Source organism: Labrus mixtus, chromosome 21, assembly GCF_963584025.1.
Source record: "Labrus mixtus chromosome 21, fLabMix1.1, whole genome shotgun sequence".
In the NCBI taxonomy this organism is placed as follows: Eukaryota; Metazoa; Chordata; class Actinopteri; order Labriformes; family Labridae; genus Labrus; species Labrus mixtus.
The window spans coordinates 8861830-8888667 of NC_083632.1; the positions used below are offsets into that span (position 1 = coordinate 8861830).

At 39.8% G+C, this 26838-nt stretch overlaps 3 protein-coding genes across 4 annotated transcripts; 1 reads left to right on the forward strand and 2 right to left on the reverse strand.

Annotated features, from left to right (window-relative positions):
- Window positions 1-729: 729 nt before the first annotated feature.
- Window positions 730-15064, forward strand: LOC132955576 (cadherin-related family member 1). 2 transcript variants are annotated; one of them, XM_061028472.1, is made up of 17 exons: window positions 730-956; window positions 1371-1466; window positions 1819-1964; window positions 2064-2114; window positions 2368-2457; window positions 2584-2670; window positions 3749-3865; window positions 5642-5785; window positions 5871-5949; window positions 6043-6143; window positions 6246-6449; window positions 6834-6986; window positions 7693-7857; window positions 8419-8486; window positions 10478-10706; window positions 10941-11195; window positions 12414-13436. In XM_061028472.1, the coding sequence occupies exons 1-17, from the start codon at window positions 896-898 to the stop codon at window positions 12609-12611; spliced, it is 2244 nt and encodes a 747-aa protein (XP_060884455.1). In that variant the 5' UTR covers window positions 730-895; the 3' UTR covers window positions 12612-13436. The 2 variants fall into 2 exon arrangements, with proteins under 2 accessions (XP_060884455.1, XP_060884454.1); XM_061028471.1 differs by having other exon boundaries at window positions 733-956; window positions 13295-15064.
- A 1063-nt stretch (window positions 15065-16127) lies between these two features.
- Window positions 16128-20035, reverse strand: LOC132955186 (leucine-rich repeat, immunoglobulin-like domain and transmembrane domain-containing protein 2). Its single transcript, XM_061027938.1, has 3 exons — window positions 19691-20035; window positions 18699-19480; window positions 16128-18081 (listed from the first exon to the last, which is right to left on the reverse strand). The coding sequence occupies exons 1-3, from the start codon at window positions 19798-19800 to the stop codon at window positions 17309-17311; spliced, it is 1665 nt and encodes a 554-aa protein (XP_060883921.1). The 5' UTR covers window positions 19801-20035; the 3' UTR covers window positions 16128-17308.
- Window positions 20036-21215: 1180 nt separating this feature from the next.
- lrit1b (leucine-rich repeat, immunoglobulin-like and transmembrane domains 1b) lies at window positions 21216-24681 on the reverse strand. The gene is made up of 4 exons (XM_061028749.1): window positions 24415-24681; window positions 23624-24084; window positions 23047-23352; window positions 21216-22905 (listed from the first exon to the last, which is right to left on the reverse strand). The coding sequence occupies exons 1-4, from the start codon at window positions 24534-24536 to the stop codon at window positions 21830-21832; spliced, it is 1965 nt and encodes a 654-aa protein (XP_060884732.1). The 5' UTR covers window positions 24537-24681; the 3' UTR covers window positions 21216-21829.
- Between the last annotated feature and the right edge of the window lie 2157 nt (window positions 24682-26838).

The window sequence follows — 26838 nt, forward strand, 5'->3', positions numbered from 1 at the left end:
ATTTCTTGTAATTTAAGACGGTGCTTAGTGGCACACATCATCTGGAACATGACATACTTAAATTAAGCTGAACCAAAAAAGTATAAAGTAATCTTGCAGCCCCAAAGAGTATGATTCAAAGAACACTGATTGAGATTAATGACTATTTAGAAAAGCATTGCATGTTTGGAGTCTCAAGGCGGGGTCATTGGCAGGTCACTGGGTTTCCAGGGATAGTGGACTGCGGAGGCTAAAAAAAAAGCCGCTTGGTTGTAGATCCGCAAGCACAGCTCAGGTTTGTATCGCTGCCAAGGTGAGCAGCGACTGGATGCTTAGGTCAGTGTGACTTGCCATATGTGACTAATGTTTTTTTTTAATCAAACCCTTTGAATATCAAAATGAGGAGCCACATTTTTCATTGTAGAAGAGAATTGAATAAAGAGAAAGAAATGTGGAACACAAGACTCACAGGATTTTTGTTAGAGGTTCTCAGTTTGTGTGAACTGGACTTTGTGAATTAAGAATTAAGAACAAATTTAGATTTTCCACTTTAGAACATTTGTTTCTGAAAGAGAATTGTGTCACACAATCTTTAGTTGTACAGTATTATTTATGCCTTACATACTTACATGTACATTAACACATGTGCAGAGGTGTGATGACACCATATTGTGTGGAACCTGAACTCTCTTCGCTCCTTGTGCGCTCTTTCAGGAGAAATCAGAGTGAGAGAGTGTGGCAGAAGATGTCTGCGGAGGGAAGGGATGCGTCACTGGATTAGTGCCTGAGAATCCGTCCCAGCCTCTTCTCCCTCCTGAGCTGCTGAGACGCCACCAGAAGGGCAAGACACTCACTACTCGCTTTACCTCCACCAAGCCTTCCACATGAGCCAGCCAAGCCTTAGCTCTCCACCAGGATGAAGAAGGAAAAGAAAACACATGCTCTGCTGTTTCTCCTCCTGCTTCACTTTACCTCAGGTAGGGCTCTGCGTTTCTTTCTTTTATGCTGTTATAGTGTGTGTGGTTAAGACTTCTTGCCTTGCTCTTATCTGGTTAATCCTCTGGTTAAACACACAGAGGTCCATCTTAGCGTGTGTGATAGTATGTCGGTGTTGTGATAGAAACTTCAACCCATAAATATGTTTAATTCCTCTCCATCCTCCCCCGCCTGCTTTCGTTTGCTGCCCCTTTTAGCAAGTGAGTGCAACAGTTATCTCTTCATTAGATAAACATTTGTATTAGAAATAGAACAGAGTTTAGTCAACACTTCATAGTTAAATATGATATTTTTTCAGGTTTTTACAGTATATTGAGTAGTTTCTTAACAGTCTCTTCCATTATTTCATAATTTATCATCTACTCAGATAACATGTATTTTTTTCCTACATAAAGGGAAAACGGACTATGCTCCATATTTTTACGACAATGGACCCAGCAGTACAAATGGGAACATGGCCTTGTTTAGCATCTCTGAGGATACACCAGTTGGTAAGTCTAATGATGTTTTTTTTTTTTTTTTTTTTACCATAAATGTAATTAATTAAAGTGAATCTCCTGTTGTCAACACTTGCGTGTTGTACATGTTCGGGTTTAACAATGATATCATCACACTTACTGAAGCTACCGTTAATCACTGGGATAACTATCAGATCATGACGTACTTACAGGAAGAAAACATTTCAGCGTTTGCTCATGTGACCTGGTTATTAAACCTGCCATAAAAAAACCAACAGAGAAACAAAACCACAGGCATTCAAAGCTTCCTTAAATCATTCTAAGAAACACAACATCTTGGGTCTTTATAACACCTAACAATGTCTTTGTCATTTATTTCACATAGGGATGCAGGTTTACATTCTGAATGGTACAGATCCAGAGGGAGATCCAGTACGATACGGTCTGACATTTGAAAAGGGCTCCCAAGAATATTTAAGGGTGGAGCCCAAGTCAGGAAATGTGACCCTAGTTAAAGAGCTCGACAGAGAGGTAAGGCTCGTCATCAGAGATTCTTTGTTTTGAAGGAAGCTGCTTTAAATTTGCCACATCTGAGGCTGTGACAGTCTGACACCTTTTTTTTCTTTGCAGAAACAAGATGAGATCTCAGTGCTTGTGAGCATAACTGACGGTCGCAATAAAGTAGGTGTTTACTACTTGTGTTGTATTTTTATGTTAATAAATGAATCACGCAAATTGCTGATTTTATAACCTAAAATCAAAATAAATGCATAAAAACCACAAAAAAAAAGAAAAATGAAATGTATATTAATTGAATTGTACTTTTCTAATCAGTTTCAGAGTATTTATGTCTCTCTGAAAGAACATAGCCTGGGTATAAAGTCTTGTTATTGCAGTTGTTTCTACTTGTAGTTCAGAATTGGTTTTCTTTCAGGTTATCGAGACAGTGAGAGTGTTTGTCACTGATGCCAATGATGAACCACCTGAATTTCAAAACCTGCCTTTCATCATTAATATCCCAGAGGTAAAGTATGAAGACTAAATACCGAAAATCATATACTGTAGGTTATCCTGGGCCACAAATGATCTCTTAAATCTGCTCATTGAGTGAAACATCATTTAGAATAAAGCTCCTTTTTCTCATCACCAGGATACTGCTCCAGGAAGTAGCATCTACAGAGTCCAAGCAGTGGATAAAGACATGGGCTCAGGAGGCAGCGTCTCTTATTATCTACAGGTAAACAGATTTGATGCTATGCAGATGATGCACAGATGTTACTCAGACTTCTCTAAAGCTTTGTTGAATTAGAGGGTGTTGTAGATTGATTCTGCATCAAAAAAATAACATAACTTCCAAAGGTTTTTCCTGCTATGTTTGCTCAAATTCAGCTGAGTTTAAAGCTCTAAACATTTGTTTTTATTTTCTTTTTTGAAAAAGGAGTGAGCCCATTTGTAACCCTGTATTTTCTTTAAAGCATGTCATGCTTTTATTATACCTTGGTCAGCGTACTGTATCTATCTTTAGTCGCTGGAGCTTTTACAGCTTTTAGCCCTTCTTACTAAAGTAAGAAGGGCTAAAACGGTTTATGCTATTTTAGCCCGCTTGCACATGGCACCCAGTCGAATTCAAAGTTGATTGAAAGATTTTACTAATCACATGTCGAGCTGTTAATAGCTTTGCACCAACTTACATCTTCAGACCTATTTAGCTGACAACCTGAAGACTGCCAACAAGCTTATCCTTTCAAAACCTTACTTCAAAGCAGAGAAAGCTTCTTCTTTTTTTAGTTCATCCTGTCTTATTTTCATCTTTGTAAACCAGTCCAAAAACATATCATTTTTACCAGTACAGCTTCCTTATTATCATCTACAGAGTAATTCTGTAAACTGGCTCCATTTGGCCAGGGGTCAAGCTGAAGTCACGAGAGCTGAGCATGCCATGTGGAGGGGAAAAGAGCATTCGAGTGATGGGAGAGCGAAAGATTAATCTGGAGAGCAGTCTGGAAATGGTGTTACTTTAGTGGATTAAATTTCAATTACATTTGAGCAAGGCACAGAAGGCTTAATAGGAGCTTAGGTTTGGTGCGGGCCAACAGCTGACAGCACAGTAGTCGTTACTGTTTATATGTCAACTATGAAACTGAAACAATCCTGAAATGTCAAGTTAAAAGTAAGGAGGATCAAGAGTTTAAAGCAATAACAACAGCGTCTTTGGACTGAGCTCAGTAGCTCTCAATTTCAAAATTGCAGTTATAAAATAACATGTGTTAACTGGTCAAATCTGCTGACTGTGTGGTTTTATTTGTTATTCTCAGACATCACCACTTGCAAAGTTTACCATTGATGGGCACAGCGGTATCCTCAGAGTCAAACCTGGTGAGACTTTGGACTACGAGACCACACCGACACACTTTGTGACGGTGGTAGCAAAGGTGAGATGTCGCTGTTGGCCTTTCTTTTCTCCTCAGGTTCCCTGAAACAAACATTAAATTATGGTACTATCTCACTTGGCAGGTTTCCCCATCCTATCTAAGCGTTAGAAGTTTCAGATTGATCCACGGTGTTGTGTAATTTCCACATTTAGGTTGTGTGTTTTGACCAGTGATTGCTGTAAACTGGATAATTCCTGTGAAGTAACACGGCTAGAGAGCAATACCTGAATTAGAAGCAATGTACCAACGCACCATTTTGCTTTTGTAAGAAGGTAATATTGTCAGGTTAAGTTCAGTCATGAATAAGCTTTCTGAACGCAGAAACTATGCTGAATTTTCTCAGTCTCTGTAGGCCAAAGTGAGGAAAATTAATGTCTGGGGAAGTGTTGACAGTGTTGCTCCCATCGTGTGTGTGAGAAACCTGAAGTGTCAATTCTCCAGCAAGATGGAGAAAATAGGGCTCTTTTATTTTTATAGCCTCTTCCCTGTGTTTGTGGAAAAACATACAGCACATAGAGTCTTAGTTTAGTGATATTCTGTGTTTAATAAATCACACACTGAGAATTTAAATCTTTAATGAAAAACTTTTTTTTAAATAGGCTACTTGAATTACCATGATAACAAAGCTTCAAACTCCTCAGAGAGACATTAAACTCTGCATCTTCTGGTCTCCTTAAAGCATAACAACATGATTTACACAGCCATGCAAATTGAATTAGAGATTCTTCTGTTCCTAATTATATTAAATTTGACATGCCAAGTGTGGATTAAGAGGTTTACATTCCAGTTTTAAACAGACATCCATCCAATAAAGCCTCATTCATTACACCACGCACAATTTATCAGGCATTTAGTGCTCATATTTTTTTTTTTTTGTAATTCTGATTAGCTTATTATTAGAAATTAAACCATTTTAACTACACTTCTGGTTCCCTTACACCTGTGAGAAGCCTGTTTTATATTATTTTAGTCTGGGAAAATAGGCAACTGCTTCAGTATTGATGATATTAAATCAATTATAGGAGTTAGAAAATACATAAATTCAGTGATAATTTAGAAGAAAGTCCATAGAAAAGCCATTAACTAGCATAGTCTGTGTCCTTTGTTACAGTCTCCTTAATGAAAATAACTAAATCAAGGCTCAAAACATGGAAACAGAAAACAAATGAGGACGCCACACAGATTTAAGGTTTTAAAACCAACACTGGATAAATGAGAAACTAAAGGAAACAAAAAGGGGCCTGGTCAAAGAGAACAAAAGATGGGAAGGTGCCGAGTCAATCGCATCATGGGCCATCGCTCCCGGCACCTCCTCTTAATACTACATAAGAAGAAAAGATCAACCTAAAGAAACCAAAAGACCCAAAATAACACTACAGGTGATCTCCAGCCTAAACTACAAAACCTAGCAATCTCAACATGCCCGGGGAAAAACAGAAACCTAGATAGGAAAAAGTATATGGGGAAGCTCAGAGTGTGTGTGCCCCAGTCTCTCCTACCCAGCTCCTCTCAATATCCCTCCTCCTCCCTGAGAACAGGTTGCACTCAGGTGTGCAGCAGGTGAAGGAGGACGGAGAATCAAGGAGAGAGATCAGGTGTGCAGCAGGTAGAGGGAGATACAGAGAGAGAACACGTAAAACCTGTTACCATAACACTTTGTGTTCAAAATCTCTATTATTGTCATTTCTAATGGATACGGTTTTCCAAAGTGAAGAAAAATCAAATTTCTTGAAATGTTAAATATGCTGCTGTCTGTCTCACTGTTTGTTCCGTCAGGATGGAGGTGGAAAGTACAAGGGGAAGCACCAGGTGTTGACCTCCACAGCCACTATAACAATCAACGTGATTGATGCTCAAGACATGCCTCCATCCTTCATAGGGACTCCTTATTTTGGCTACGTCTACGAAGTCTCAGTCCCTGTAAGTCCTCCATTTCTTCTTAAACAACCAGAGTAGGAACATGTGACGAATGTGTTCAAGGTTATTTATGTTTGCTTTCTTTTAGGGTTCTGAAATATTCACTGTTTACGCTAAAGATGGAGACCAAGGCAATCCTTACCCCATACATTATTCCATTATGAATGGTAAGAGCAGAACATCAAGGAATTCATCAGAATGTTTCTTGTTTATGTCTTCTTGTCAGGCACATTGTCATGATTTCTTTTAAAACCTTTCAGGAAGTGATGGAGTCTTTGACATAAACAGCACCAGTGGATCCATCACCCTGTCAACATATCCTTCTATGCTGAACAATGAATTATATGAAATCAAAGTCAAGGTAAATATAGAATTCTTTCTCTCCAGTATTTTCCTGTGAATCACACTTCAAGCTTGTGAATTTATTCCACTTTTTCTGCTGAATGTGATTCTGACAACACAGGCGTCAGAGATCGGACCAAATGATCACCTGATGGACTATGACATTACCACGGTTACAGTCCGGGTGGTGGATCTCAACAACCATCCGCCCACTTTTTACGGAGAGAACGGACCACAGAGCAAGTTCGAGGTCACCATGTACGAGCATCCTCCAGCAGGGGAGATCCTACGGGGGTTGAAGATCACTGTCAACGATTCGGATCAGGTACATTTGTGAACTAATTTAACTCGTGTTTCATTGAACACCAGGCACTATTGGAGTTTATTGGTCTTTTTTTGCAAGATAACATTCAATCATCAAGATATTCATTGTACAGATACAGTAACATGCTGCAAGCTTTCATTACGTTTGACCAAAGCTGGTGATCTAGTTACCTTAATGTCCTCATGTTGAGTTTGTTCCTATGCTGAGGTTTTCACTAATACCTCTGGGTAAACTACTGCATACAAATCTGCCAACCAGCCTCAAAGTATGTGTAGCTATACATCACCATTGAAAACCTTCACACCTCCATTGTTTTACGGGCATCTTCATTCTCAGTTTTTTCCACTAATGTATGGTTTTCTACATTGTATTGTTTTCTTGCAGGGAGCTAACGCTAAATTTAAACTGAGACTGGTTGGGCCGAGCCGAGTGCTTCGAGTGGTTCCCCAGACGGTCCTCAATGAAGCGCAGGTGACGATCATTGTGGAAGACACGTCCGGCATCGACTATGAAAAAGGACAGACACTTACATATAAGGTTTGTCTTACTATTTCACTTCATTATTCATGAGTTCTATGAAATGAAACCAATATTCAGTCTCTCAGTCTCGTGATCATCTTTCTGATTGATTGATTATTTGCTGCACTCAAAGTCTAAGATGGTGTCTTCAAACTGCTTCTTTTCTTCAACTTCTGGATGATGAATTTACCAGGATGTTATCTGAGTTTAAAATGCTTATCTCTTCTCAGTAGATAATAAATTATATTATGCCGAATTTGATTTGATTGATGCCATTAAACCAGGACACACTTACTGCTATCTCATCTGACGCAGGCTTGACCTCAAGGGGCTTTTGTGGATTCCTGCTGCTCCAGAGATTGTCTGCTTTAACACTTCCACTGTGCATACGAGCAGATCCAATTCCTCAACCTAGAACCGTTTGCTTCTCCAACAAGTCAAATTCACCGTTAAGATACAGTGTGTGCTGGGTGCAGGTTGACAATGCTTTACAAGTTTCATTCGTTTTATGGCAAAAACACACCGATGAAAAATAACCCCTTTGCACCTTTCACCTCACTTCTTGCTCAGATTTGGCACTATTGAACCATTAGAAGTTGGGGTTTGACATGTATGCAATGCACTGACTCTATTCAGAATATGCTTTATTGATTATTGATCTCATTCTTGATAATTTAACATTTCTGCACGGATTTGACCGAACTTTTCACGACTCTCTGTGCAGCTGCTGGCAGTGGAGATCGACACTCCTGAGAGATTCAGTGCAACAGCGGACATATTGATCAACCTGCTGGACACAAACGACAACATCCCCAAATTCACATCGGAGTATTACATCGCAAGGGTCCCGGAAAACTCTCCTGGTGGCTCCAGTGTTGTGTCTGTAACTGTGAGTCAATCAAGATTAAACCCCACCAAAGGGATTATATCATCCATCAATCCTCCAATAAATTCATATTGCTCTGTACAGTTGATTAGATGAAAGCAGGTTGTTCCAGACAAAAGAAGCTCAGCAGCCCTGACTTTGTTTTTGTTGGTCTTGGTTATTAATTGAAGTCTATATGTGTCATTCTGACATTCTGTCATTTAACCTAAGGCAAGAGTTTCATTAATAGAAATGTTGTCTCCTCTGATCCCTTTATGCTGTATGCATCTTGTAAACAAGCAATGTGTCCAAGCTACGCAGGGTGTAGTAAAAAGCTTAGTGTTGGCTCAAGGTTAATCATGCTGACCTACACACCCATCACCACAGGAAGAGACTTATAATCTGCCCCACCCACTGTACATGGGCTTAAGACCCTCTTCAGTGGAAAATATCACCTTCAGTCACCTTGGTTGTGTTTACAGTAAATGTATTGCTGTAAATTAATTGAATTAGAGAGATATACATTGATTATATTTGTTATAAATAGAATTGGGCTTTTAATCTCTGTGCTGTTTTTCCCCTTAGGCAATTGATCCAGATTCAGGACCTTGGGGTGAAGTCAAATACACGATTTATGGATCAGGATCAGATTTGTGAGTAAAGCTTTGACTGTCAGTTTAAGCTCAGTCATATCATATACGTGACTCGTGCACCTTCACAACACACATTTACCAAATAAAAAGATGGATTTTTCTGTGTAGAGGCCTCAAAGCTTCTGATTGGCTTGGTGTGTTTGGTGAACTTAGCCAGCAGGACCCCAGTCTTGATTAATCTTTTGTGTTTGTGATGGTAGCAGTTAGCAGGAAACCAGTTTGATTGGCCCCTCAGCTGCACAAACAGCTCGCTCTAAAATGGCTGCAAGATGCTGGCTAATCTCCTAATTGGATCTGAGGGTTAAAAATAGACAGCCTGGCCCAACTCACATTGGGGGAGCCAATTAACATGCAATGTGACAGCTGGAGCCGCAGAAACGGCAGCTTTGAAAAGCAAGGCAGTGCACGGCAAAGGAAAAGTGAGAATTTACGCTCTACTTCAGGCTGCAACCTGAGTTAATTGTGTGAAAGTTATCAGTTTCAAGGCAACTTGTGATATTTCACAGCGGAAAACAAGATGGAAGATGGCAGTAGGCCTGCTGCGGAAATAGAAAGTACTCTGAAAAGTACCAACCTTTGCAAGTGATGTAGAAACCTTTAAAGTGAATTCTTATGTATAACATTTTTGTGTGATAGTAACATCATTGAAGTTATTCTGATGGAAGTTGGTTTTGTTTGTAGATATTGAAACAATCCATGTGAAAAGTGATTCAGTTTATCACAAAGTAAGGGAGTGATCAGCATGTGTTGGTGTGTCCCACAGGTTACGTCTTTGAAACAAACACTGCCAAGTCAGAAAAACCTCAAATCCCAAAAATTATAAGGACATTCAGAGGATCAGGATACATAAACAATGGGTTTTGAAGAAGTGTATGCACAATTTTGTTAACAATAAAAATTACATTACAACAATACAAAAAATATATATAAAAAAAAAAAATTGCAGGTAAAACAACATTTTTTTGTACCCAATTGTGTTAACTGGAAAATAATTATAATTTAAGCAACAATGAAGTCATTGGTCATAGCTTAGACAGCAAGATTCATCTATACCTCACATCTTACCTGAGCCCATTGAGCTCATCCTGCTCACTATTACGCATACAGATGTGCTATTATACAATGTTATGGGTGCAAACACATGGCCGCTCCAACACCTACGTATGCACAATTTTAGCCAGATGTTTTCAAACACGACAACTTGAGCACAAAAGCTGTTGTTTAGTCTACCATTACTGCCTGAGAATTAAAGAAAAAAGAATGGCTCACCTAGTGCAAAACAAGGCACTTCTATTTCCAGCCTGCATAGATGCCTACTCTCTATGCAAGCGGAAGTTTTGAAGTTCTGTACATGCTGAGAAGGACTCAATCAGGATTTGTGACCTGGATTTGATGACAATGCGAAGACAGATGGTTCATAACAGGGATCTGAGTGTTGATGATGCTCATCTTTTGTCTGTCACGGTTAATTAGACTCTAGTCTGCAGTGCAGTTATTATATTTCAGTGATAGTCTACAAAACTGTAAAGGAACACCGGGCTTCATGATCAAATGAAGTTGTATATCTAGTCATCACTTCCATCAGGGTTTGATATCATACTTTACTGTGTTTTAAAGGATAATTAAGGTGAATCAGTCATTCATTTGAATATGAAGCAGGAAAATTCACATGATTATTTGCATTTAAAAATAATTAACGCGTTTAGGTCTCAAGATTAATCACATCTGTGAACACGTTACTGTTGACGACGACAATGCATCGGATTATCTTCAGCACATTTTTATCAGCACAGTTCCAACAACACAGAATGTCACTCTGCTTTTTATAGTACAATTAATGAGAGTCATGTAGAGAATCACAGTATGTGGTGTGAATGTCTGTTGCACTGCGAAGAAGGGCTCCAGTGTTAGACGCCCTGGTTTGTTTTGAAGCTGAGTGTTTGTGCCTCAGAAAGCATTGCCACTGCCTCTAAAACTGTCCGAACTTGCAGGTTTTCCATCCACCCGTCCTCAGGCCTCATCTCCACGCAGCCCTGGACCAGCTTGGACGCAGAGCTCAGGTCCAAATACAACTTTTACGTCAAAGCTCAAGACTCGGAGGAAAAGTACAGCCTGGCTGAAGTCTTTGTCACCGTCCTTGACATAAACGATCATCATCCAGAGTTTGATGAAGAACTTCTGGAAAAGACCATGATTATTGGCTCACCTGTTAAAATTTTGGTACATCTCCTCTTTTAATAACCCATATATATGTGAATTTTAATTTGAATGATCATGTTTGAAAAGTAATCATTAGTATAATAGTATTATTCATTTTATTGGGCTAGCGTTTGTCATCTACAAAGCAAACATTTGGCTATTGGGTGGGTATTTGGTTCTAAATTTGTGTAGTAAGCAGGTTAAGGAAACAATCAGAACCCGCTCCCTTTAACGCTGTTTTACCACATTTTACAGGCAGTGGATGAAGACGCAGAGTCTCCAAACAACGTCATCGAGTACGCCATCATGAAAGCAGATCCTGAAAACGCCTTTGATATAAACTCAGACACCGGGGAGATCCAGCTGAAGCCGTACATCAAGTCCATGGAGATTGTTCAAAATATCACCAGGCAGAAGGACGCCAAGTGGTCTCTGGTGGTCCAGGCCAGGGACAGAGGCTCCCCGTCATTCAGCACAACGGCTGTGGTCAACATCGATATCACAGAGGCGGTAAGAATTTCTCTTTCTGCAGCATGCTCGTAGCCCTAACAAAGCCTGAGCTTAAGGTGGCATAAGCTTTAGAAATTACTTGTTAAACATGTGATAATAGGCATTGTAATCACGCTATGCAGCTGCTAATTCAGCATCCTTACCCCATTTCATTGAACTCATATTCTTTAGGGACAATGCTGATCATTTCAAAACATACACTTTTTTTATCATGTCCCACGGTGAAATCTGAGCCAGCGGTGAATTTACCCTGAAGTGATGTTTATGTCGTCTCACATGAAATCTGAATAACACTTATAACATTTGCTGTTTTTTGTCCAACTGTTGTGGCATGAAAAAGAAACAAAAGTCAACAGATTAATTTTTTCAGTTAACGGTCGAACAGTCACTTTTCTTTTAGCTCTGTTTTGGTCTCCACCAACCGCTAAAAATAATCTGGACAATTTGTCCTCTGATTCTATAAGGCAGATGTAAACTTTATAACTGTTATACCATGTTTTCAATTTAAAAAAGCGAAACTAAAAGGAGAACTAACATCTTACATTAGGTATAAGAAGTCTTTTGATATGTTTTTGTCTCCAACTTTGTAGATCAGTTATGAGCAATAATGATGAAAAGTGTTGATTCAAATCATCTGAAAACCTGCTTTCTTTTCATGGTTGACCATGTCTTATAAGGTTGCTTTAAAGAAGAGTAATTATTTTTGGGTGGTCAAACCTTTCTTTTTAGTTAGAAATATTGATAACCCATTAAAAGATATTAATACCACTATAGTTGTGAATAAGTCATTAATTAGATGTCTATGATCAGACTACTAAAAGGGATATTAAACAACTGGGAAACCCAAAGGTCACTCAGTCAGTGATTTCAAATGTTTCTAAAAACATGAGTTAATTTTTTTTAACCATTGAAAAAGCCGTGGGTTATATTTTTGAAACTTTTTCAAAGGGCTTCTTATTAGAACATGAAAACATAGCTGCTCCTCAAAGATTCATTCTTGATGTTAGAAGTTTTAATTCAAACCGTGCTGGCTCTTCAGTAAGTTTTAAGGATTTAATCACAACTAAAAGAAACAGCAGCTTTATCCTTTAAACTGTACATTACATTTTGCTGCATGCTGTTATGGTTGTGTTTTCACCATGTTTTCATACCTTCACTCCACATGATGACATGACTCCATGTTTTCGGTGTTTCTGTCTTGTGTATCGTGCATTACAGGTCAAAGGTCGAATTATAACATACTTCATGGGCCTCAGCAAACGTCCGCTGACTGTGTGTGGAATTTTTCTCAGCATTGCCGTCACCCTCATTTTACTCACAATCTGCATATCCACAATCCTGTACTGTAACGCGGTGAAAAAGTCCAGAATCAACCCTGAGAGCAACTATATCAAAGTGATCCGCAGAATGAAATGAGACATATTCGACCCCGGAACTTCAGTATTCACCCATAACCTTTAAAAATACTTCATTTTTTTATAGTTGCAAATTGTCTGTAAAAAAGTCCTGGAGCACATTTAAAGGAATAAAACAGAAATATATGTTTTTTTCTATTTCAACGTTATGACTTGAGTATTTGCCACTTTTTTCCAAGAATGAAAACTGAATCCAACTCTTTCAAAACATTTCTTAAAAAATCGGAAACACTTTTCAGGCTCTGGTAATTCCACCGTAAAATAGACATAGATGGAGCCTTTTACTTTGGATGTAACTCTGGATTCACTCACTCATCTTTATTTTTTTCACACAAGCATCCACTTCACTCCATTTTGGCCTCATTTCTCATCTTGGTTCTTTTTAAACCCTCACATGCCCCTTGAGAAATCCCAAAGCACCGCACTGCCAGATGCATTCCCAACAACTGTAGTTGTGTGTAGTTTGAAGCTTTACATCAGCATCCCTGTGCTGTGAGAGATAAGGACGGATGGCTGAGTGTGAGTGTGTAAGTGTCACCTTGTGAGTAGACACATTGTTTGGGCCTCCTCTGTCAGTGCTTTGCGCCTCCATCTCTCATGCTCGCATGCTTCAAATGCTGCACTAACACTTTGACTCAGTCCCTCGGACTTGATTTCAACTTTTTTATTTGTGCTCTTTTACAGACTCCTCTCAAGGGGCCTATGGCGGCCTTTTTAATGAAAAGTAGAGACAATCCTATGAAAGCTCTAGGCATGGTCGTTGTTGTTGTTAGCGTAATGGTGGGCGTGACTGTGTTGATCTCTACGGCTCTGTACTTGCGCAACTCAAAGTCAAACAGGATCATGCCCGTGCGTCGCATCATCAAGAGGAGACCCAGAGAGCATCAGCCTTGGACCTTCTCGATGCCCGTTATTCGATTCAATAACCCTGCAGAGAAGTTCCTCATCAGCGATGCCGAGAGCAACTCCAGTGGTCCCAGGACGAGGCCTCCACCCCCCAGTGCTCCCTCTCTGCCTCCTCCACCTCCGTTTCACACACGTCCAAGTGAGAGACCCCGGGCGGTACCCACCATATCCGGTGCTCTGTCCTCCAAAGAGTCCAAAAAAGCAAAGTGCACCCGCCGTAAAGACGGAAACATGAGCTCTGCTTTAGTGTCTGAGCTGAAAATGAAGTTAGAGCAGAAAATCCACGAGAGTAACAAAGGTTATTATTAACTCTGACACACAAACATCTGATTTAAAGGTTCCCTGGTCCTGTCTTCCCCAAACTGTACCTTGAAGTTCATGTGATGATCTGGTAGGATCCACCTGCATTTAGATCATTAATGGGCAGAGGGTTTGAGGGTTATAACAGGAATGTTTACAGATATTAAAGGCGACTTGCATGAGTATTAACCCCCCTGAACTTTTCCATATGTTACAACTGCAAATAAAAACTGATTTTATTGGGGTTGTAAGTAAGGGACCAACAGAAAACAATTCCAAATTTTGAAGTAAGAAAGGAAGAATATAATGTGCATTTCAAAATGATCCACATCCATTCAAAAGGTCTAAATAAGTCTATTTGAATTTCAGGTTTTAACAGTAAAATGTGGGAAAGTTCAAATCTCGTTAACACTTATTCAAAGGCGCTGTATGTCTCGAGGCAGACTGCTTTTCACTGGTGCAGAGATAAATCACTACACTGCCATCTTGAGGAAGATTACATCTTCTTAACAGTCAGAAGGGACACTGTACCTTCCCTGAGGAGAGGATTACTAAGACTTACTGTGCATAGGCACGAGTTACATAACTTCCTGAAAAGTGTCAATATCAGGACCCTGTATGCTTTATTGTTTTTCGACACTGAACTCTGACCAGAGCGTGCAGCTGAATAAAACGGTGATGAAAAACAAAACAACTCAGCTTCTTAAAAAGTGCTTAAAAAGAACCCGCGTGTGAATATTTTTACTGTGTTACATCAGCCGCTTGAAAGCTGACCAGTTGCTCTTTTGTATGATGTGCCACTGTAGGTTTTCAAAGTAAAGCAAGATAAACTTAGGCTTATTTAAGTGTCTAGAGAAAAGCTTTTGTGTACATAACATGGGTCCATTTTTAATGTACAGTATGGAGTAATTTATCATTATATTGAGTGTACATACAGTATGTGACAGGATATGGACAATGTCCAGATGTATCCTGCAGCAGTAAATACAATGAAACACTTTTCTTAAATAAATATACAGTAACTCTATAAAACTCCATGTAACTCCACCCGTGGGATGTTGTCGTTCAAAAAAAGGTCATATTAAGTTTTTCAAACTCAGATCATCGTGTAAATAAGTAAACATAACCTCTTCCTCTATCTATAGATGTAAAGAGTCTGTGCTGAACATTTAGTCAACTACAGTGTTAACCTTCAAAGCCTTTAAATGAAGGCAAATAAAATCAGTCATTGAATTGCTGTAAAAAAAATCATGTATCTGACTGATTCTTTACTTACAAATATCTTCAACAAGTTCAGATAAACTACATATCTCAACTCTCCATTACACTTGCCTGTTCTTTCGCTATTTGTATCGTCTTGATTTTGAATAAATATTTGAAAATCATTTGGTCTTTGCTCCATTTTGTCCAGAGGCCATTATAGAAGCAATGTATTTAGAACAGTTCATTGAGGTTGGCTTTTAGTTTTCTTATTCATGTATATTGTGAGTTTTTTAGGAGAAACAAAGAATTGCAAAGATTGATAACAGGCAAACATTCACAAGGGGCCCCTCACAGTTCAGAGGACAAAATTATCTAATGTTTAAAAAGTAAGAAAATTTGGACAAAAGTCAGATTCTAAGAAGTTAGGAACAACCTAGCATGTTTTCCCAATGTTGTCTTAAGAACACTAGTGAATTGTCTCTTAATATGAGAAAAAATTGCTTTCTGTTACCTGAAGATACCAAACACCTTATTTCTTGAAACAAAACAGAAGATTAATCACAAGGAAAAAATGTATTTACTGGATTCATCCCTGAATGAATGTTTGTTTATAGTGGAGAGAGGGAGTCTTTAGAGCTTGCAGTCCTGTGGTATAGTGGACATAGAGGAGGTGTTGACAAAAACCCTCTGTTTCAGCTGCTCCAATATCTCAAGATAACAGCTCTAAAAAAACAGCTCTAAAAAAGACAAAACATTACTGTGCTCACACATTAGTATATCAATATAAAGATCTGAAAATTACAAATATTATCGGTCTATTTTTTTTTCTATTTTTGTATTGTGATGGATATTTTTAGATTGTAATGTTTGTACGCCAAACAAAAAGAGCTGAGTACTTTACTGCTTTAATGTGAAATATGTAATACTAGATTACAAATGATATACTCATTTTAGTAATGAAGTTGATGTTAACATTTAAAAAAAGATACATTTTGCATTTTTGGATGAAACTGTACACATGCAGTCTGTTTGCCTGTTGGAATAAAGCACAGACAGAGTGAGCGTGGAGCTGTCATTAAATGGAAATATCATGTCCTGCTCACTAGGATTCAGATGGAAAATCACTTTAATCTGCTTAAGGCTGTATGTATAAATGCTGGGGAAAACTCTGCTTATGTAACAAATCCTCTTTGTGATTGACACAGTGTGTCTCAGCATTTGTCTTTGACGTCCATTTAATCCAAATCATACATCATTTCATTCAAATACAAGAGAGTCATTTCAGTCAAAAGACTAATTTATTAAAAAAAACATATTTTTTAAATGAAGTGGATTAAATACGTTTGAACAATGATTATTTTTTATACACTCGATTACAGTTTAATTCAGGCGAATAAACAATTAATATACACAACGTAAAAAAGACAAAATTACTGGTATTTACATATTTTGGATTTAGGATCACCTGTTTCTGCATTTAGTATCAAAATCTTTATTTTGTAATGACCCAAAGAAGTGTGAAACATATTTTAGAAACAACAAAAAAAGCAACTTACCATGTTATGATAATAACAAATTGTCCTCATAATAAGGACGTCGACACCACCACTTAGAGATGATAGCTTCAGATATATATTTACAGAAGGAGCCCCAGTTCAGTAGCATCTCGTGTGTCAGAGTATGGGTTCAAAACAAGTAACAGTAAACATCTGAGTTTCTGGATACAAAAATAAATAAATAAAACTTGCCATCTATTAAAAAAAAGGCCAACAGTTTACAAAATTTTCCTAAATTCTGAATGTTTTTCCCCCAAGTGTTTTTTCCACTATCTAGATATAAACAAAATCAGCATGAATAATTTACTCATTTTGCCAGCTGTGATTCCTCCCTTATCCAAAAAAACCAACCTGAAACAACATTAGTCCATCCTAAATTTGTACATTAAATGTAAAAAAAAAAAAGAAGGAAACTAAAAATTCACAACTGTTTAAGTTGATGTTTTTCTTTTTACTCTTACTTGAACCAAAAAAAGGACAGAAACCTGAAAAGGAAATAAGATCACTAAATAGGAATCTGTTCAAAATGTATTTTTCTTTTCTTTTGTCATTGAGATGCTCAGAAGAGTCGTCAATGTTTCTGAACATACTCTCATAATGGCCATTAGTAGTGTAAAAAACATTTTTAGTTAAGGAAAGAGAGAAATTGGACATTGGAACTTAAACTCAAATACTTGAGCTCAAACCTGACATCTTTTACAAATACACATGCACACATTCCCAAGCTTTGATGCTAGTACATATAAGCAGCACTTCCTCCTTTCTCTCGTTTCCGTTTCGGCTTCTCCTCCAACTCCCTGCACAGGACTTCTTCGCTGTTCGCCTGCAGGCTGTCAAAGGTTCCCTGCCTCTCCGTCCCAGGATGGTTCTCTCTGTTTTCCTGTCTTCGCTTCTTCCAACGATCCATGCAGCGTTCCACGCAGGTGAACCTGATCTCTGTGGTGCAAGCATACATGCCAGCCGGCACAGCCAGCACCATGGCGCACACGATAACAATAATGTGTATAAGTCTCTTTCTTTGCTCCATCTCACTGATGTCATTTCCCGTCACGAACACGATGCATTCACCTTCCCTCGGCGGATGGTTTTTCAGGCTCACACACACCTCGTATTTGGTGACAGGAAGCAGGTTGCCAACGGAGTAGCTGTTGATGCCGGGGCCAATGTAGATCGTCTCCTTTTTGGGTGTATCATACTTGCCAAAGTGGATGGTGAACCATGTTTTCGCTGGGTTGTCCGTCTCTGCATGCCAATCCAGGGTGATACCGTAAACTGTCTGCTTTGCGATTCGGATTTCAATGAAGGTGTTATGATCAGATGACAACATGGGGACGGGTGGAGGGAGAGGAATGGAGGAGGGAGAAGAGCTGTCCACCATAATGCTGACAGAGGAGTTGCCAATGAAGTTGTTGGCCACGCAGGTGTAGAGTCCTCGCTCCGCAAGGTGAAGAGAGGGGATCACCAGCTGGGAGGTGACCGTCTCCTCGTCTACCTGGGTCTCTGTAACTAGAAAGACAAAACAGAGCAGCAGATCAGAGTGAATTCTAGGAAAGAGCTTGTTGGCATCAAATTGAAATTGTAACATTCATTTCTGAATATGGGTACCTGCTGTTTGTTGGCAAAGTAGTACCCACTAGTAATTCAGCAGGAACTGGTAATATGCAGGTCACATAACAGTCCGTGAAAAGGTAGAAATAGTCAAAATGTGTCCGATATAATGCAATCCAAGATCCTGTTCACTATCATCTGATGCCAGTACACCTTCTTCCATCTCTTTAGACACACATGTGCATGCAATATGTTTGATCTCCAACTCCATTCTTGCATGTTGCTACTCAGACTGTTGACAGTTAAAATGCACCAAAAAGGAAGTCTTGGCCTGCTTTGATCCCTAACTGCTGGCTACAGTGAAACCCCCCCCCCCCCCCCCCCCCCCCCCAAACCTGAATGTTGCTCCCAGAGGTTATCGGACAATAGTTGATGGTTTGTCCCCAAAGATGGTATTTATTCTTTATCTTTTCATAAAGCAGATGCAGCCTAAGGGTTGGAGGTATACCTCACTAAGTGCTCCTGTAGCAGGTTCACAACAGTGTAATGGACGGTAGTAATTAAAAGAAACTTACCAGTAAATCCTCTTATAATCTTCAAACTGTACATCCAGTGAATGGTAGGGCTCGGCCTGGCCTTGACTAAGCATGAAAGTGTTGCATTTGCTCCCAGAGGTAAAGTGATGTTAGTCTCTGGGGAAGAGGCCTCTGGTTTCATGCAGGATTTCACTGGGATCTCATGGAAAAACTTGCCAGCTTTGGAGGCGGGGCCTGAGCACATCAGATAAGAGTTCATCAGAATGATGGGAGGGCTGACGGTCTTGATGAATTCAACAAAGCCCTTGAGTCTGCAGTCGCACAACCATGGGTTGTCGTGCAGTGCCAGAACAACATTCGACACCAGTCCTTCTTTCCCCCATGCTTTCTGTGCTGTCTCGTAAAGTGGCCAGTTATGGAAGACATCTTTTGATATCACGCTAAGCTGGTTGAAGGATAAATCTAAGTAGGTCAGGGCAGGTAAGTACCTCAGAGCTTGCTCAGGCAGGACGTCTAGTCGATTGTGCTTTAAGTCCAAAATCTTGAGTTTGGGTGTGTCTTGAAACGCTGTCCATGGCACAGTGGTCAACTTGTTCCCTTGTAGCCTGAGCTCTGTCAGGTTAGCCAGCCCCCCAAGACTTTTGATGTTCATCAGGGTGATCTCATTGAAATTCAGCCAGAGAAACTCCAAGGCACTGACTTTAGAGAAAGACCCTTGAGGTAACTCTGTCAAGTGGCAGTTTTCAATTCGTATTTTAGCAAAGTCTTGTGGGACGTCCTCTGGGATTTGTCTCAAGGAGGTTCCCATACATAGCAAAGACCTAGAATGGTCAGAAAGGAGTTTCTTAAACAACAGAAGCTAATGGCAATGAATATAAAATATTATCTAAACAGCTATTTAAGTTAATGCACCATTTGCACAAATGTAGTGGTCAGTTTTAACACTTAAAACAACACTTGCTGTGTTCAAAACAGGTAACAATTAGCACTCACCCTATTTTGGAGTTCATGTAGGATCAATTGCCACTTACCTTCCCAGTTTATCATCTCTGCAGGAGCAACCGGTCACACAAGTTGAAGATACAGGAGTGATGAAACAAAATACAACAGCGACAGGTAATGTGACATGAAGGACGTCCATATTCCCAGAGGAGCTTTAGAGACAGGCCTGTGTGGGCAGGACAGGACCGCGGGCTGCGTGGAACAAAGCCTATTACTTTAATCCTCCTTGACGTAACTCCTGAGACACCAAGTGACATGTGAGACACACTAAGATAGGTGTATAAATAGCAATAGTCCACTTTGTCAACAACACAAAATGTTGCTCAAACACTACTCAGTGGGTAACTTTTCATTTTACTGAAAGAGTACCTTAAGGTATGGCCCATAAATATTTTCCGTCAGTCTAATTTGTCCCCCAATAAAGCCCAACCATTGACATGACAGGAGGCCCATCTGTATTAAGTGGGCCGGATCCCTCCCTCTCTATGCTTAGCATCACAGAGGGAGAGCGCTGCAGAGAGACTGAGAGACAGATGTCTGGAGAGGACTGTAATCTGACCTCAATAATCCGAACCCTGTTTGACTCACAGGTTTAGTTTTTTAAAAGCAGAATCAGCGCATAGACACAGCGTGAAAGCAGCTAACAGTTACAGCTCTTTTGTTTCAATCTCTATATCTTCAACGTCCAAGCTCTTTATAGACGTAAACTCTTAATTAACAGGGAAAGAGTCAATCAGGTTTTCTGATATCAACACAACCTCTTAGCTATAATTCAAAAATGTATATAAATTACGCCGGCAATTTCTATTGTTAATTCAGTGTAGCACACACTTTTTGATGTCATTAATTTTTTGTTTTTGAAAAACTTGATTAAGGAAACATTTTTCTTCAGAGACAAAACCAAATCTCAGAGTAGTTGATTATGTTGATGCTTCAGTTGATTAGTGTTAGCATGCTATTATCAAGTACTTAGACATTTAAGAAAAGTGTAGCAGAGGCTAATTAAGATGCCAGTGCATTAAGAAGAGTGCTTTTTACCAAATGATCTGACTGTGGTTGATTCGTAATCTTCAAGTAAGTGGTAAGCTAACCAAACAACAAAGCGACATTGCCAGGAGTAAGCTGATGAAAACTGGTTTCACAATGATAGATGATACTAACTATACCAATGTTTACCATGTGTTACAAAGACTTTAGTCTGCTCCCTCGTGCACTTTCAGGTGTTTGTCCTTGATGCCAGCATGTACTTTTTGCACATTACCAATAACCAATGGTGCAACCACTTTGTTATCAGGTGTTGTCATTTAACATATTTGTGCGGGAATTGGTATACAAGCAAAAATATTTCCGCTTGCTATTATTGTGAATTCAACAACAACAAAAAAATGTTCTTTGTCATTTCTCTTGATCTAGCACACGTCTGATACTTTGGTCAGCTTTTAGAGAATATTTAGAGTTGTAAATAAGACATAACTTTGTGATACTATTTTGCAGTGAAGAATGAAGATTGAACTATTGTTTTGTAGTGTAAGAAGGAGCTTTGAGGGCGTAAACCAATATAAAAATATTTATTTATCATACAGTACATTCAGACACACACATTAAGTTCAGGTCAAAAATATTTACACATTGTGAATTGAACTGTATTGAAGGTTTCTGACCCAACAGTAAACCTGGCACGTTAACATCATACTGACATACAAAATAGACTACTAACTGAAGGTTCTTCTTTTTCTTTTTTCTAAATACGTTGTTTAGAATAAAGATTTTTACACAGTGCAGAGGTTACATCATGGAAAACAACAAAACTGATTGGGTTTTTGAAAGAGTAGGGCAACATTTTCAGACATGTTCCTCTACTAATTATCGGCTGTAAAAGTGCATGGTGTATAAAAAAAAGCTTATTGGTATCTCACCGCACGTAGAGATTGAAACTGTGTCAATGTGTTTATTTTCCCTTTTTTGTTACCCACCTATTGAAAGGTGTTTTTTAGTCCCACAAGGCTGTAAAATAATTCCATACATCCAATGCTGACAGAGCTGTCAGTTCCTCTAAAGACCCTCAAAAGAGGATCTTTACGTCTCCGAGGAGAGACGTGTACCTATTTACATCACAAGCTGATAGAAAACAAAGTTCATCCTCTGGATGTTGTGGCAAACGTTGGGTTTTAGCAGAAGTACTCATTGGGTGGCCCCTCAGTCCTAGCTGTTGCTTCTGAGTCAACACTGGACCTCGCTGAGAGCAACCTGTTGGATTCATCAGGATTCAGCCTGGTCAGATACTCCCCCTCCATCCCTTTAGCTTTGCCCCCGGGGCCAAGGGTCTCAAATGTGACATAAGAGTCTTGAACTTCCTTGGACTGCTGCCCCAGCAGCTTTTTACAGCGTTTCTTTATGGCCCCACAACACACAATCAGGGTGAGCGGAACGGCGATCACACATGCCACCGTGATCACCACCACATTAATGAGCTTCTGGGTGCCACTGGCACTGGCCGCCTCGTCTGTAGAGAAGATTACACACTGCTCCTTTTTTGGGATCAGGCCTTTGACACAAACGCAGGCAATGTACTTTGTCTTTGGTACAAGGCTGTCAATGGTGATCCGATTCTTTCCGGCGCCTACATTGATTCGGCGCATATCCCTCTCACCAAATACAGCATATAGGACACTGAATTCCGTTGTGTTTGTGGCTGTCGGGGCTCGCCAGTTCAGGGAGACAGTGTGATCGGTGTCACCAATCACCTTCACTGAACGCACAATCCTTTTCTCAGGAGCTTGCTGCAGAGACGAGGCATTGGCTGCTAAGTTACTCAGACCATCCCTCTGAAAATCCAGGTCTGAACCCTTTCCTCGCCCTGGAGAGGCATCATCAGAGACACTGTAGCTTTCGATCTCATACTTCCCGGTGGCGCTTTTGCCGTTGAGAGGTTCAATGATGGGTTGTGCAGCAGTGGTGGTGGGTGGAGGAACGTATCTGGCAATAAGTTTCTCTTGGTATGCTGCTCTTCCAATGCCACCAGGTTTCTTCCCTCTGGTTCTCTTAGAAACGCCACCAACACCACCACCACCGCCGCCAGCTTCCTCTGATCTAATAGAATCTGTGATCACCAAGGAGATGATGGCGTCCGCGGTGCCCACAAAGTTTGTTGCTTTGCACACGTATTTCCCAGAATCCCGGTACGAGACAGCAGGCACGCTGAGAATCGACCAAATGATGCCCTCCTTTGAAATCTCTTCCTGAACTGAAAGACAAAAAAGCAGGCATCCACAGAGTTAAGCAGATTGGCACCAAAAGAGTAACTTTAATCTCATTGACACTTTGACTTAGGTATAAATAGATACAGTTCTATCCTGGGCACATCTGGTATTAGTTCAGAACTCACCTGTGCCGTTCATTTTCTTTCCATCGGCGCGACTCCAGGACAGCTCAGGGATGGGGACTCCAACTGTGCCGCAGCGCAGCAGGACGTTGTTGCCCAAAGAGCTTCGAACACGAGCCACAGCGGTGTGTACCCGAGGGCCCTGGCACCTCTGCAGCTCCGCCTCTGTGAAAAGAACTCCTGATAAGCTCTCCGGATCAGCACACTTCAGCCTGGTGTCAATGAGAGCCACGGACGATGACGGAGATTTCTGAAACTGGACAAGATCGTACAGCCGGCAGTCACACACCCATGGATTGTCATGAAGACCTGTGAACGAAACCAAGCGTGAACAAAAACGCGTTTAGAGAAGAAAATATCAAAGATAGATTTCAGTTCCACTGCTCCCATGACTCATTATGTTAACAAGAACTAGAGGCCGTGAGTCAAAATAAATGGAAGCAATCTGACAACCTGACACACAATAACTATAATTAGACTAATCCCTTAGTGCTTCTGGTGTAAAAGAACTAGGCGTCATGCAAGGAAGCTTTGAATGAAAGTGTTCCCGTTTCCTAATATGTCACAGCTTGATCCTCACCGAGAATTAGTTTGGAAGAATCACTGTCCTGGGATGGCTTCACACTCAGCCACATAGTGAGAACATCAGCAGGAATGGTGTTGAGGCTGTTGCTGGATAAGTCCAGGTAGGTGATGTTCTTTATGTTCACGATGGCCTCGGCGGGGATGGTGGAGATCTTGTTGTTGTGGAGATCGAGGAGCCTCAGGTTTGGCATGTCAGTTAGAGACGCCCATGGGAAGGAGGTGAGGGAGTTGCCATCCAGCCGGAGCTCGTCCAGGTTGTTAAGACCTCGGAAACTGTCCACGTTCAACAGGTTCAGTGAATTAAAAGACATCCACAAGAACTCCAGGTTGTTGAGGTAGTGGAAGTTGTCACTTGAAATCCGTGTGATAGCTGTCTTTTCGATGCGTAGCTTCGACGTGTCGATGGGAAAATTTGGAGGAACCACAGTGATCTCTGGATCGTTGCAGAGAACACTCCTGACGGAAAAAAAAATCACAAAAAGAAAACTTTTCAATATAAAGTATTTGCAAAACTGGTGTTGATAACAGACAAATGTTCATATTAACTGCCTCAATTTGCAGACAAAATTATAAAGTTCAGCTTTTATTAAAGAAAAACGTAGCAGGGCTATTGTGCAGTAACAAGGAAAGAAGATTAAATGGCAACTCTAAGTTAATCCTCCACCATACAGAGGGACTGGACAGAAAGAGATGTAGTAAAAAAAAAAAAAAAACTATTTCGTCATGCAAGAAAAAAGAAAAAGAGAAAAACAAAACACATTCACGTTTAATTATTGCAATATTTACCTTGCTTTTGATCCATCGCTTAGTTTGTGGAAGAAGCAGCTGCATTGTGCAGGGCAAGAACTGCTCAGCCCTGCAAGAAAAACTAACGCCAAACAAAAAGCAACAATACACTGTGAACTCATTTTTCCTCCTGCACGCTCCTAAACTCTATGCAGCTAAACTACTATTTTAAAAAAAGTAGGCGCTACAGCTCGGTGTAACGGGGCATCGGATGCATGGTGGTGCTTTGCAGGCTCACTGCTCCATACTGCTTCGCCTGGTCTGAATCCTGAGATAAAAAGGATAGGCGGGGATTAGTGAGGGACTTGGGTTATTTTCATTCACACGATTAGGCTATTGCTTCCTGGGAGCTGATAGGCTACACAGATATCGCTTTTATTCTCAGGGAGTTCTTTTCCAATAGTTCATTGGAGGGTAAATAATGAAGACGGTAAAAATAAATAAATCAAGAGGAGGCAGCAGGAGGACACAACGGAATCCCTAAATCTACCTGCACGTGGAGAACAATCAGAATGACTGGCATTTTTTTGTTTTTGTTTTTGTTGAAGGGCTAGAAAATAAATGAATTCGAGATATTTTAATTGAATCTACTGACATTTTAATATATATTTTTGTAATTGCCTTAAGTACTTTTAATTCATACTGCGGCCCAATGTTGGAATAAGAATGATTCTGGCCAGCTCAACAAAATAGCATTAAAACAAACACATTTAAATCCGATATGAAACTAAATAGATGTTCTAGAGTCTTAAAAAAATCGTCGGCCTGTCCTTAAATTACAGCATTTTTGACGTTGGTTGTAGAAAGTTCAGTAACTCGACGGACTTATTTGCATGATGGTTGGGCAATTGCTACAACTGACCGCAAGATGGCGGTGTAGAGTCGTAACTTGACTTAATTGCATTGTGTCTCTTGTCAAGGTAAAACTCGATAACACTACGTTATCCGTCTAGAAGATCATCGGGGTTCAATACCTTATAAAACATCATGAAAGATTATCTCCATGTTTTCATTGATTAAGAATAATCTCCAATTTATTTAAAAAAAAAAAAAGTACTGTGCTCTCTTTTTTCAGTCAGATTTTTATATTTTGTTGGTCTATCTGTCTGGGAGTGACACCTTTTGTGAAGGACCAACATGCATTCACTGACTCTGCTTATTTCCACAGGTGCAGAGCTTTGAGGACACGACTGCCCGTCAGGATCAAATCCTTTAATCCAGCCATGTCTTTGTGTTTTATTATTACGTCTTTGTTCCATTTCTTTCAGGAGGTTTGTCCTGAATAAAAACAGCCATGACGGGGACAGACCTGTGTCTGACCTTTATATCCCTTTCCCTTCTGGGATGACTATATAATAATGATATGTTTTGATTCATGATCTCATATTTTGAGAATATAGATGTGCATACAAACACACATTTTATCAGCTCATTTTTTCGCATGCTAAGTTCTAACATAAAAATGTACTTTACTCAAATGTGGTGGAGTTAAAAGTACATATTATTTAAAAAACGGTATAGCAGTGGAAGTATATGGTGTAAAAAAATACCAAAGGAAAAAGTCTGAGTTGTACTGTAGTGCAGTATTTCAGTAAGTGCCTACCTAACTGCTTTTAGCTGTGCTAACATACTAAATGCTCTTTTGGATTTAGCAATGTATCACAGAAATTGTCACATAATAATCCCATTAAGCCCATTTGTATCTCCTCCTGAATTATAGTGAAGTAGAAAACTCTCTCCTAGTGATATTTATTAAAGAAAGTTCTACTTCTCATTTCTGCTGCTAACTATCACTTCATACTTCTGCACGGCTTAACGTTGATTCAGTTTTGCATCTTTCTCTTGATCATTTCAGTCTGTGGAGACACATGCAATTCAACACTGAAACCTTTGTTTCATTGTGAAACGAGCAGATTAGGATGATGTAATTAACTGTTAGCCAATGTATTAATGTGCAACCACTGCTATGTTGCAAACACATTACACACAGAGCGCCCTCATTCTGAAGCTAAGCTCTCCTATGATAGAGGATACAGCATGAAGATGAGATGATGTGTCTCTACTATCTTTATGCTCTATGGTGCATGCTTTTGATAAGGATGTAGCTTTGTGGTCCTTTGTCCCTTAATAATCTGAACAGAGGAGACAGACATTTGTTGCACAGTGGACTTAAGTTGTTACGAGTTCTTTAAACCAGACGTAACACACAGTGCAAACCATCTATACAGAGATTACAAGTCCTGAATCCACTACATTCATGTTGTTAATCTACACTCAGCTGCTATAGATTAACAGATTGTTTTATTGAGTCTTTGCATTGTGTAGTTGGCACTCTGCTGCTTTATATTTAACACTGTGCCCTATGAGAAACAATTTAAAGCCCCCATGTTTGGATTTAAGAAAGCAGAGAAACATTTTTTTAAC

What these genes read in the sequence shown, in the direction of transcription:
- lrit1b (XM_061028749.1), bottom strand. Translation starts at nt 24,536, where the DNA reads ATGAGTTCACAGTGTATTGTTGCTTTTTGTTTGGCGTTAGTTTTTCTT. An exon ending in TTCTTCCAAACTAATTCTCG is followed by an intron (nt 23,353 to 23,623) that starts GTGAGGATCAAG and finishes TTTCGTTCACAG; the next exon opens with GTCTTCATGACAATCCATGG. An exon ending in AAAGAAAATGAACGGCACAG is followed by an intron (nt 22,906 to 23,046) that starts GTGAGTTCTGAA and finishes TTTGTCTTTCAG; the next exon opens with TTCAGGAAGAGATTTCAAAG.
- LOC132955186 (XM_061027938.1), bottom strand. Translation starts at nt 19,800, where the DNA reads ATGGACGTCCTTCATGTCACATTACCTGTCGCTGTTGTATTTTGTTTC. An exon ending in AGAGATGATAAACTGGGAAG is followed by an intron (nt 19,481 to 19,690) that starts GTAAGTGGCAAT and finishes TGACCATTCTAG; the next exon opens with GTCTTTGCTATGTATGGGAA. An exon ending in GATTATAAGAGGATTTACTG is followed by an intron (nt 18,082 to 18,698) that starts GTAAGTTTCTTT and finishes TTGTCTTTCTAG; the next exon opens with TTACAGAGACCCAGGTAGAC.
- LOC132955576 (XM_061028471.1), top strand. Translation starts at nt 896, where the DNA reads ATGAAGAAGGAAAAGAAAACACATGCTCTGCTGTTTCTCCTCCTGCTT. An exon ending in TTAAAGAGCTCGACAGAGAG is followed by an intron (nt 1,965 to 2,063) that starts GTAAGGCTCGTC and finishes TTTTCTTTGCAG; the next exon opens with AAACAAGATGAGATCTCAGT. An exon ending in ACATCGATATCACAGAGGCG is followed by an intron (nt 11,196 to 13,294) that starts GTAAGAATTTCT and finishes GCTCTTTTACAG; the next exon opens with ACTCCTCTCAAGGGGCCTAT.